Below are 12,573 nucleotides of genomic sequence, written 5' to 3'. Positions count from 1 at the left end.
GTCGCTTCCATGCCACGTCGTGTTATGGCTCGCTATGGCATTACACAATATTAGGCAGACAGACCACTTTCTTTGGATCTTCAGTGTATTTTTAAGAATTTGTGTGACCGTGTATCTCACTTGTGTGTTTCAGAGACGTAGGATAGAGTAGTGCCATTGGTTCTCAATTTGAAAACATTTTTATGTTGCATTCTGGCGTTTTTTATGGTGTTGATTAAAATCAACGAACTCACCTTGAACCTACAGAAGTTTGAACACAGCTGTTCTCTCTTTACAGCTGTTACCGACTGAAACTATTGCAGCATTTTGTATGACCTATGTGCATTGCTGTCAGGAAGAGGAGGTGGAAAAATTTACCGGCTGGAAAAGAAAGGACAGTAGCATTGTGCACTTGCAATCACCTCCAACACGTTTGGTGGGATCATTTCTGCCAACGTCGGTTGCCTGTTCCCTGACCATCAGCTTCATCTTTTTTATTATTTACATCTACATCGATACTCCGCTAGCCACCTGACGGTGTGTGGCGGAGGGTACATTGAGAACCTCTATCGGTTCTCCCGTCTATTCCAGTCTCGTATTGTTCGTGGAAAGAAAGATTGGCGGCATGCCTCTGTGTGGGCTCTAATCTCTCTGATTTTATCCTCATGGTCTCTTCGCGAGATATACATAGGAGGGAGCAATATACTGCTTGACTCCTCAGTGAAGGTATTTTCTCGAAACTTCAACAAAAGCCCGTACTGAGATACTGAGCGTCTCTCTTGCAGAGTTTATCTATCATCTCTGTAACGCTTTCGCGATTACTAAATGATCCTGTAACGAAGCGTGCTGCTCTCCGTTATATCTTCTCTATCTCTACTATCAACCCTATCTGGTACCAATCCCACACTGTTGAGCAGTATTCAAGCAGTGGGCGAACAAGTGTACTGTAACTTACTTCCTTTGTTTTCGGACTGCATTTCCTTAGGATTCTTCCAATGAATCTCAGTCTGGCATTTGTGTTACCGACCATTAATTTTATCTGGTCATTCCATTTTAAATCACTCCTAATGCGTACTCCCAGATAATTTATGGAATTAACTGCTTCCAGTTGCTGACCTGCTATATTGTAGCTAAATGATAAGGGATCTTTCTTTCTATGTATTCGCCGCACATTACACTTGTCTACATTGACATTCAATTGCCATTCCTTGCACCATGGGTCAATTCGTTGCAGATCCTCCTGCATTTCGGTACAATTTTCCATTGTTACAACCTCTTGGTATACTACATCATCTGCAAAAAGCCTCAGTGAACTTCCGATGCTTTCCACAAGGTCATTTATAAATATATATTGTGAATAACAATTTTTTTCTTTCTTGGCGCTGATAAATACTGCTTGCAGAGTTCATTGCAAAAGCAGAGACACTGAACCTTAAAACTGATTATGTCTTGAGACTCGAAGACACCAACAATAAATTTTCAGGTAGCATCTTCGCCTACTTCCATACAAAAAGAAAGAAGCATCCTGTCTCTTGGTTCAATTAACCCAGGAAAAGGGCTGAGTAAAGGTCAGATTCGACCAGTGGAAATAAAGGTCATAGATATGGCTCGCGAAGCCACAGAAACGATAAAAAATATCGATGGTTGGTATGTAACGAGTTTTTCCACTATTGCTAACCAAAATCGACTCTGGTACGCAGAATGGCGATCCTTTGATTATATGGCAAACTGGAGTGGTGGTTGGGGCTATTTTGGCAGCGCAGCGCTTAGTAGTGAGCAGAGATGTGACGTACCTGAGGCGTGCAGACGTTAATGAAGAGGCAGTCCTCGTCACCTACATACTTCCCCGTCATGTCGATCTGGGGCGCGACGTTGCCAGGTTTGGTGGCGTCCCGGACTCCGCTCCACCCGGCTGCTGGTTGTGGTGGCTGCAAAACAACAACAAACACCACACACACACATATAATATGTTGTGGAAACGAAGCTGCAGCTTCAAGCAAAGTCAAGGCACACACCCACGCGCACACACACACACACACACACACACACACACACACAGAGAGAGAGAGAGAGAGAGAGAGAGAGAGAGAGAGAGAGAGAGAGAGAGAGAGCTCATGTGTATGGAGTGTTCATAGTTTCCAAATGCTGTTTAAAAGACGGTGGAACATACACTTGGAATTTATGCAATCATGTAGAGCAACTCAAAAAGGAGGTTTTATGTGGATATTTTTTTGTTTTGTCTCAGCTTCTAAACAATTACGAGAAATTACTATACCTCGATAGGGAGACCAATGTGTGACATGGAATATGGAAAAGGAGTCACCCATTGCCATTCAAAGAAATTTCTGCCTTGAACTTCCAAGAGGGCAACGACATTTTAAGACAATTAAGGCTTGGTACATAGAGTTCCTAGACTCTGGTACTCTAAACGGACAGTCTGCTCCAGGCAGAAAACAAACATATGATGAAAACAGTAGAGGAAATCAGAGAGACCTTTGAAAGAAGTCCATCAAAGTCAGCCCGCCGAGCATCAGGCAACAGCTAAACATACCTCACTCAACACTTCACAAGACGCTTCATAAACCATTTCGCTTCCACGCTTACAAAGTTCAAATTTTGCAAACAATGAAACCGAAAGACTTGCAGCTTCGCTACGAATTGGCTATTGAGATGTTGGACCAGATTGGACTCCCAACTATCTAGGGAATGCCCTCCGACTAAGCAGTAGTCCACAGGAAGTTTAATCCGAGCAACATGTGCAGGGTAGGGAAAATCCTCGCCGATTTTGGGAACCTTTCAGAGACAGTGAAAAGGTGAATTTGTTGTGTGCACTGATGAAAGACTACGTAACGGCACCATTTTTCTTGATCGAGCGAACAGCGAGAGGGAACGTTTATCTGGACATACTAGACCAATTTGCTGCCCCTTAGCTTCTTTTCCTTCAGCCAAATGTGATGTTACGACAGTATGGAGCACCAAGGCACTGGAGTTTGCACACTGCTGACTTGCTGTACTGCACGTTTACACAGCGAGCTACAGGAAGTAATGGCCCGACGAAGTGGGTTATGTGAAGGACACTATGCGTGCCTTTCCTACACATGACCTTCCCAATGTTCTCAGCACAATTCTGGATGCAGTAGTCTCCATTAGTTAAGACGTAATTGTGCGTACATGTCTCGAGATATAGTACCTTCTAGACATTTTATGGATTGCAGAAGCAGACTTCATAGGCGTGTATTAATTATTAGAGCTATATTTCTCGTGTCCCTTTAACTGATGCCGCAAACTGTAAGTATCTATTTTTAATTCCATTTGGAAATTAGTAGGGTTTCATTTGGACATCCCTTGGCACTAGAAATCCGCTGTGAGAGGAGCGAGGGACACCAAAAAGGGGCAGTGCCCAAAGCACATGTGCATGTCGGGTACGCGAGTCCCAGCGGCAAACACCATTCGCCTCGTTGCCAGTGTGCAGGTTGCAGCACGGGTGTATTGTAATTGTTATAATTTAAAGGAACAACAGGTGGTCCATTTTTTTGGTGTCATGTGTTTGCAAATATAAGTGATTCAGCCCCGAAAAAGGGTATGTAGGAAGACAACCCACAGTAACGAAAGATGTTTAATTTTACAATTTATCAAGTGCTGTGATGAGGAAGTTAGAAACATCTCCGTCTTCCTATAGCGAAGTCATCTGCAAAGGTTGCAAAATACTGAGACATTTTCATAAAACAGTCCATCTGGTAAGTTCGTATCTGTATCGAAGAAGACAGCTGGTTTTCAGCTTCCAGTATGCTGATGATTTCAGTCATCATGCAACGAGGAACATTTATATTAGAAAGTCATTCCTATAACGGGAAGTCAAATGGAAACTAAACATTTGCAAGAAAGTAAGCAAAGTGTTTATTATTTTAAAGTAATTGTTAATGCATCTATCTCACTGAGTGAACGTAAGGTGCCTTCATGGAAACAGATTCGCGGTTGCCTACAGAACCCTGATTGTACACAGGCTTTTACCTCTTTACCCGAAGCAAATCGATGGCCTCCAAAAATATTAAAATGACATGGGGGAATATATATGGGTTTTCCAGTGAAACGTCTGCAGCGTCGTCGAAACAGCCTTTGTAGCACGTGGGCAGGCATTATCCTTCAACAGAATAAGGCGTCCATCAACGTTCCTGGGTGTTTGGACTTGATGGGACGCTTCAGTTTTTGCAATGTGTCCTGTACAATTGTGGCGTGGCGATCCATAAATTCAATAAGCAGCGGGCTCTTGCAGCCAAAGAAAAACGTTATCATGACTTCCGCGAAGTTGGCGCGCCTGTTGTTTCGACTGTGGTGGAGAAGTTCCGTTGGGAAGCCTTTCACAAACTCCTTATGGTTGTGCCCTGTCTCCGTGCGATTTCCATATTTTTGGAGCCCTGGAGAATGACATTCGTGGCCATCGATTTGCTTCGGACATAAATGTGCGCACCAGGATGCATCCATGTTTCCGCAGGCATCCTCAAACATTTTTCCATTAAGGCACTGACTGTCTTGTCTCACAGTGGGATGAATCTCGCAATGGGCTAAATGTATTGACATATATGGCCATTACCTTGAAATAATTGATAGGTGTGATGTATAATTTTTGTATCTGAATCGACTGTGAGCGAGAAGCAATATTTCAATCTGTATCGTAGAAGTTAGGTTATTATCTTTGGTGTAGGCGGAGGCGCTGTGTCAGATAACGTTAAGCTGTTTTGGAGTGAGGAAGCAATTGCAGTGTTATGTTTGAATTTATCAATGTGTTTAAAGAACATAATTATATCAAGATTGTAACGAAAACTAATTTGTGAAAGAGCATGGCTCCCTCTGACGGAGGTTCGAGTCCTCCCTCGGGCATGAGTGTGTGTGTTGTCCTTAGCGTAAGTTAGTTTAAGTTAGATTGAGTAGTGCATAACCTTAGGGATCGATGACCTCATCAGTTTGATCCCATAAGACCTTACTACAAATTTCCAAATTTCTGAAGGAGGATGTTTAATGGAACTATGTGTATACCAGAAGTGGAATGTCACAGATAAATATTATAATGATGTTACTTTTTTTTCCCCTATTGCTGCACCATCGGACATTGGTTATTGTACTGAGAGTTGCTAGATTTGAAAGATAGGAAAATCTATTGTTTGGATGTTAAGACGGTAATTAAATTTAAAATCATCCATGAACACTTTTTCACAGTACACAAAAAGAACTTAGTGTTATCACTTACGCCCATATTTAATTTTTTACCTGCCTTTCTCTTATAGTTTTAATTGCTCATGGTAGAAAAGGAATCAAATATCTCCGGAAATATACTTCAATGTGCAACTAACAGAGAACTCATTGCACCTCACGAGTGTCTCTGTGTAGATTTGCAGCTGTAGCATAGCAGCGCGCAAGACAGACCAGTACTGCAACGCGTCATCCAGATGGTCTTTTTATTTATTCCATCAGGGCCAAATTAGGTCAGAGATAGTTTTTCTGATCAGTTTTGCAAAATTAATTATCGTAGGTTTTATGTCAAAGTTCATTATTCAGGCAGTTTTTCTGTACAAAATTCTTGCAATGAGATTGATAAGTTTTACAATATGAAATAGTTCGCTATTCATTACGACAAGTAATTATTATTAACATGCAGCTTTGGTTTCACATTACAACAGTACAAGTTTTATTAAGACAGTTCATTTATTATTACAGCTCAGATATTACAATCAGAAACAGTACGCCTGTCATTTTTATTATGCTTCCAAAATAAAGAGATTACTTTTTTTTACATCTGTCTTCTCTTCATTTCAGTGCCACTTAAGGTGTATCAAGATACAACGTAAGTTAAATGAGATTTAGGAGCAAAAATAGTTGCCAGGAAGAAAGTTAGTAGGAAAAGAAAACGTCGTAAACTTGTGGATACACTATTTGCAGCAAATGAGGACGTTAAGAAATGATAAGCAAATATTGCTTGCGTATGAAGCTTGGGTTGATTTAAACTTGAATTTCAAAGAAACGCTGACAATATAGTGACGAACTAGATGTATAAAAGAGAGAAATTGCGTGAAACGGGTTTATTGTTGGACATTTTGGAGAGGACTCAGGTCTTGGTAATGTGTGTGAATTTGCAATGGAGGAACAGTTACTGCTGATTACCGCGGGCATATGAGCTCTGTTAATTTTGAATAATGGAGACGACAAAGTTATTCGTAGCATAGCCAAACTGCAAAAAAATTGTGTTATGGTTGTGGACAACGCATCATATTGTTGGAAACAGATCAGTGAGCCACCCACAAAAAGTCCAGTTAAAAGAGAAATGGTTCATTAGTTGAGAAGATGCAGAATGTCTTGCCAAGGGAGAATGTGAAAATGCACGCTCGCCACCGCCATATATCATTATCTGCACATTATTATCAAAAGTATCACAACACTCCTATGTAATACGACGCCGGCCGCTGTCGCCGAGCGGTATTCTAAAAGAGGACGGACAAACATAGTGTAGGCGGTCTCTTTAGTAGCTCTGTTACATTTTCTAGGTGTCCTGCCAGTAAAACGCAGTCTTCTGTTAGCCTTACCAACAATATTTTCTATGTGTTGTTTCTAATTTAAATCGAACATAATTGTAATTCGTAGGTATTGAGTTTAACTTACGGCCTTTAGAATGGATTAACTTATAGTGTAACCGAAGTTATCAGATTTCTTTTAGCACTCATGTGGATCACCTCACACTTTTCGTTATTTAGGGTCAGTTTCCAATTTTCACGCCATACAGATATCTTTCCTGAATCGTTTTGCAATTTGTTTTGATCTTTTGATGACTTTAATAGTTGATAAACGACAGCGTCATCCGCAAACAACCTGAGGCGGTTGCTCAGATTGTCTCCTAATCCGTTTACGTAGATATGGCACACCAAAAGGCCTATAACACTTCTGCTTTTCTGGATGACTTTCCGTCAGTTGCTACGAACTGTGACCCCTCTGATAGGAAGTCACGAATCCAGTCACAAAACTATGACTATTCTCCATAAACATGCAATTTCACTAAAGGCCGCTTGTGGGGTACACCTTCAAAAGCCTTATGGAAGTCCAGAAATACGGAATCAATTCGAAATCCCTTGTGAATAGCAGTCAACACTTCGTGTGAGTAAAGAGCTAGTTGCGTTTCACAATAACGATGTTTTATAAATCCGTGTTGACTATGTGTCAATAAACTGTTTTCTTCGAGGTAATTCGCAATTTTCGAACACTTATATGTTCCAAAAATTTGCTGCATATCGACGTTAATGATATAGGCCTATAATTTAGAGGATTATTCCTACTACCTTTCTTGAATATTGGTTTGACCCGTGGTCGAGCGAACTGTTGTATATGATTCCTAAGTATGGAGTTACTGTAATGCTCTGGAAGCCTGGCTTCTCAGTTGTTGCGCTTTTAAGCAGCCATAGCATGAATATTCGTCAACAATTTTTATACACACTCCGACAGGTTTCTGGCTTATTCTTCTCTGTGTTCCTACTTCGAAAATTACGGTATGTTACTCTTTGCAGCAATATGACCGGAGACTTTTCATCTAATACTTGACGCTCAGAGCAACATATCCTAAAACTTTATTGAAATAATCTTCAGAATCGGCATTCCATACGACTTTTCTCTGTCTGTAACCATCTATAAACTTGAGCGTGTTTCCTTTGGAATCGAGGGGCATTGTTGCATGTACCAGGAGCAGAAGTATGAAACCGGAATTGCGCTAGTGCGAGCTGTCAGTGCAGGGCCCGTGAGACTGCACCGGTAGCGCCATCTGCTCCGTGTAACGGCTAACAACGGAAGTCAACACACAGTGACCCAAGTTCCATAGATCGGTATCTGCTTCAGTCCTGTAAGCATGTCGAGTTTTCTGCCTGCGAACTACGATTTTCGGACAGACTCCATTTATTGTTATTTGAAGAAAACTGCTGCATCATCGCATCGAATGTCTGTCGAAGCTTTCTGCGAACAATCTCTTGGGAAAACAATGTTTCGAGTGGCTCAAAAAATTCAGAAGTGGTAATTTTGCCGTGAGAAATGACGTGCGCGGGAAACCGCCGAAAAATTTCGACGACAACGAACTGCAGGCCTTATTGGATGAAGATGATACTCAAACTTCACAGGAAATGGCGGAACAATTGAATGTGACGCAGATGGCTGCTTCTCTTCGGTTGAGAGTAATGGGAAAGCTGCAAGAAATGGGAAAGGAGGTTCCACACGAAAAACAGCAACCAAATAGGAAGACCACTTGCTGCTCTCCAGATACACAAGAAAGTCGTTTCTCCATCGAATAGTGGCATGTGATGAGAAGTGAATATACTCTGAGAATCCTAAATCATGGGTGAACCCAGGGAAACCATCGACTTCCACTGCAAGACCAAATCACTTTGGAAAGAAGACAGTGCTCTGTATTTGGAGGGATCAGAAGTGCGTCACCTATTGTGAGCTACTGAAACCTGGTAAAACCTTTAACGCTGATCGCTACCAACAACAAATGATCGATTTAAATCGAGAATTACTTGAAAAACGAGCGGAATATAGAAAAAGGCAACACAAAGTCATATAGCTCCATGATAACGCCCCACCACACACAGCAAAAAGAGTCAGAGGAGCGATCGAGGCGTTCAGTTGAGAAATACTAGGGAATGCGGCTTATTCTATCATTATCTGAGCACTATGAGACTTAACACTTGAGGTCATCAGTCCCCTAGAACTTAGAACTACTTAAACCTAACTAGCCTAAGAACTCCACACACATCCATACCCGAGGCAGGATTCGAACCTGCGACCGTAGCTCGGCCACTCCGGCCAGCCATGCGGCTTATTCTCCAGACTTTGCTAAGTCCGATTATCATCTATTTGCGTCACTTGGACACGTTCAATAACGCTCCGGTTTGTATGAAAATGTATGAAAATGAGCCGCTGACTGGTTTGCTTCAAAGCAATAACCGGGTTTTTTTGCGTGGCATTCATAGCCTGGCGGAGAGGTAGGAGAAATGTATAAAGAAAATATTGTTGAAAAGTTTCAAACAGACGTGTAGTTATAGCAACCAAATTCAGGTTTCATACTTCTACACCTGTTGATGTCTTCACTGCATAATCTCAACATACTACACGAGCAAACACACGTGGGACCCAACTAATGTCGTCGGCTGAAAAACAGAATGCTCAAACTGAAGGCGGCCAGCGATTCACTTCATGCACGACCTTCTTTTCCAGGAAATTATGCACTCAAAAATTCGCATGCACAGTTGAGATGTTAGAAATTTGTGCGCATGTGCAAAGTTGAACGCAAAAAAGCCATAGTGAGGACGCTCCTTAACAATTTCTCGAAGTTCTATGAGCACAGCTTGATTTTTTGGAGGTGACAAAAATTCATGACTAGCCCCGCCGCCCCCTCCCCCACACAGTAACGTGATCAAGTTGATTCTTGCTACGATCAGCTCTACAATTAACTGACGAAAACCCAGATCTAAGCAAAGAAGGGAAAGCAGACAGGTGAAAGGAGTATATAGAGGGCCTATACAAGGGTGATGTTCTTGAGGAAAATGTTATAGAAATAGAAGAGAATGTAGATGAAATAGGAGATAAGATATTGCGTGAAGAGTTTGACAGAGCACTGAAAGACGCAAGTCGAAACAAGGCCCCACGAGTAGACAACATTCCATTATAACTACTGAAAGCCTTGGGAAACAAAACTCTAACATCTAGTGAGCAAGATGTATGAGACAGGCAAAATACCCTCAGACCAAGAAGAATATAATAATTTCAATCCCAAAGAAAGCAGGTGTTGACAGATGTCAAAATTACCGAAGTATCAGTTTAATAAGCCACGGCTGCAAAATACTAACACGAATTCTTTACAGGTGAGTGGAAAACCTGGTAGAAGCTGACCTCGGGGAAGATCAGTTTGGATTCCGTGGAAATGTTGGAACACGTGAGGCAATACTGACCCTATAAGTTACATTAGAAAATAGATTAATGAAAGCCAACCGTACGTTTCTAGCATTTGTAGACATAGAGAAAGCTTTTGACAATATTGACTGGAATACTCTCTTTCAAATTCTGAAGGTGGGAGGGCTAATTTACAGGGAGTGAAAAGCTATTTACAATTTGTACAAAAACCAGATGGCAGTTATAAGAATTAAGGAACATGAAAGGGAGGCAGTGGTTGGGAAGGGAGTGAGACAGGGTTGCAGCCTATGTCCGATGTAATTCAGTCTATAAATTGTGCAGGCAGCAAAGAAAACAGAAAAAAATTTCGGAGTAGGAATTAAAATCCATGGAGAAAAAATAAGAACTTGAGGTTCACCGATGACATTGTAATTCTGTCAGAGACAGCAAAGGACCAGGAAGAAATGGCTCAAATGGCTCTGAGCACTATAGGACTCAACGTCTGAGGTCATCAGTCCCAATGAACGTAGAACTACATAAACCTAACTAATCGAAGGACACCACACACATCCATGCCCGAGGCAGGATTCGAATCTGCGACCATAGCCGTCGCGCGGCTCCAGAGTGTAGCGCCTAGAACCGCTTGGCCACCACAGCTGGCGGACCTGGAAGAGCAGCTGAACGGAATGGACAGTGTCTTGAAAGGAGGATATAAGATGAACATCAAGAAAAGCAAAACGAGAATAATGGAATGTAGTCGAATTAAATCGGGTGATGCTGCGGGTATTAAATTAGGACATGTGATGCTTAAAGTAGTAAATGAGTTTTGCTATTTGGGGAGCAAAATGACTGATGATGGTCGAAGGGGAGAGCATGCAAAATGTAGACCGGCAATGACAAGCAAAGTGTTTCTGAAGAAGATAGATGTAAGTGTCAGGAAGTCGTTTCTGAAAGTATTTGTAAGAAATGTAGCCATGTATGGAAGTTAAAAGTGAACGATAAATAGTTTAGACAAGAAAAGAATAGAAGCTTTCGAAATGAGATGCTACAGAAGAATGTTGAAGATTAGATGGGTAGACCACATAGCTATTTAGGAGGTATTGAATAGAGTTGGAGAGAAGAGAAATTTGTGGCACAACTTGACTAGAAGAAGGGATCGGTTGGTAGGACATTTTCTGAGGCATCAAGGGATCATCAATTTAGTGTTGGAGGGCAGTGTGGAGGGTAAAAATCGTAGAGGGAGAGCAACAGATGAATACACTAAACAAATTCAGAAGGTCGTGGGTTGCAGTAGGTACTGGGAGATGAAGAACCTAGCACCGGAAGAGTAGCATGGAGTGCTGCATCAAACCAGTCTCTGGTCTGAAGACCACAACAACAACAACAACAACAATTCACTTTGTTGACTAATACATCGGTCCGTACTCTAGCCCGGCACTCACCTTAAAGCGGAGCGGTCCGACTGGTGGCGCCGCGTAGGGGATTCCCTGGAAGCAGCAGTAGGGGAACCCCCACACTGTGCGCCGGCGGCGGCCGAGCAGCTCGCCTTGCGCGATGCGCACATTCACCGTCGCCTGCTCTGCTCCCGCCATGCTTGCCGTTGCGTCCGCTGCCAGTGCTGAGAGCGCCCTATAAACGACAGCGGACCGGTCTCGTCCAGCGAGTCACGTAATTGACAGATGGCACCGTGGAGGGGAGAGATAATAACAGTGTTTTCGCAAGTCATCCGCCCGCGCGAGAACCGTTTGGAGCTGCTAAGCTAACGCTGCGGTAGCAGTGGCACCGACCAACATCGGCCGAAGTCAGCCGATCTTTTCAGATCAGGAAGCCGCTACGTGCGCGGTCACATGTTGCCTATCTCATCGCCCAAACGTACAGATTTTGGACGACAATAGGTGAAATTCAAATCCCTTTTTTTTCTTCGGTCACATCTACCGACGCAGCACGGAACACGGACTGTGAGAAACTGATAAGTTTAGTCAAAGACGTTGTTTGTGGCATCCTTAGGATAAAAAAATTTCATAATATGGCCATAGTTCGGAAGATAAAGACTGAAACCGGCGGTTAACTAGAAACCCCAAGAGGCAAAACCTTTATCATAAGTTTAAAGAGAAAATTATAACCTTAAAAAAGACTTTGTTCAAGTGGGCAGGTTGGCTCATCTTATGCTTTAAATCATCGCAGTGGACCTTTCTTTGGTTGTCGTAGGAGGTCATTGACTACGCACAAATTATTACTGCTTACAGGGATTTTTCCGCCAGTATATTGGTGACTGTCACATGAAGTGGTTTGCAAACGTGGTGTTTGTGTTTCCACTTTTCGGTGTTTTGTGTTCAGAGTATCTCATTCAAAACTTTTATGTTTACTGTCTCACGTATGCTGAATAACAGGTGAACTGAAGGTTAATTGACGTGCGTCTGCGCGACTTAAAAAAAAAAAAAAATAAATAAATAAATAAAATCAGCAAAACGAAGATTTTGTAATCTTGCTGTTCAAGGTCATGACGAATCATATCGACTATGAAAAGCCGACGACCCACTGTGAAATACTTTCAGGTAACTACAGTTAAATTTGAGTGATTAGTGGATGTGTGATTCAAGCTGTATTAAAAACAAAACAAAAAAATATCCCATATTTACATTAAAGATGCAGTTCTAGATCAAGTAAAACTACTCG

General features: G+C 42.0%; 1 protein-coding gene across 1 annotated transcript in view; it reads right to left on the bottom strand.

The window, feature by feature from the left end:
• The window catches only part of LOC126292210 (esterase FE4-like), a 127,257-nt gene extending 115,737 nt beyond the window's left edge, over nt 1-11,520 (bottom strand). Inside the window, exons 1-2 of the mRNA XM_049986064.1 lie at nt 11,340-11,520; nt 1,773-1,907 (exon numbers count right to left, since the gene is read on the bottom strand). Of these exons, the coding sequence (XP_049842021.1) occupies nt 1,773-1,907; nt 11,340-11,489 (285 nt within the window). The 5' untranslated portion in view covers nt 11,490-11,520. The remainder of the gene's footprint in view (nt 1-1,772; nt 1,908-11,339) is intronic.
• Between the last annotated feature and the right edge of the window lie 1,053 nt (nt 11,521-12,573).

This window comes from Schistocerca gregaria, chromosome 9 (assembly GCF_023897955.1).
Source record: "Schistocerca gregaria isolate iqSchGreg1 chromosome 9, iqSchGreg1.2, whole genome shotgun sequence".
Classification (NCBI taxonomy): Eukaryota; Metazoa; Arthropoda; class Insecta; order Orthoptera; family Acrididae; genus Schistocerca; species Schistocerca gregaria.
Note: the sequence above shows the minus strand (reverse complement) of the source record. Positions and strands in the feature narration are given on the sequence as shown.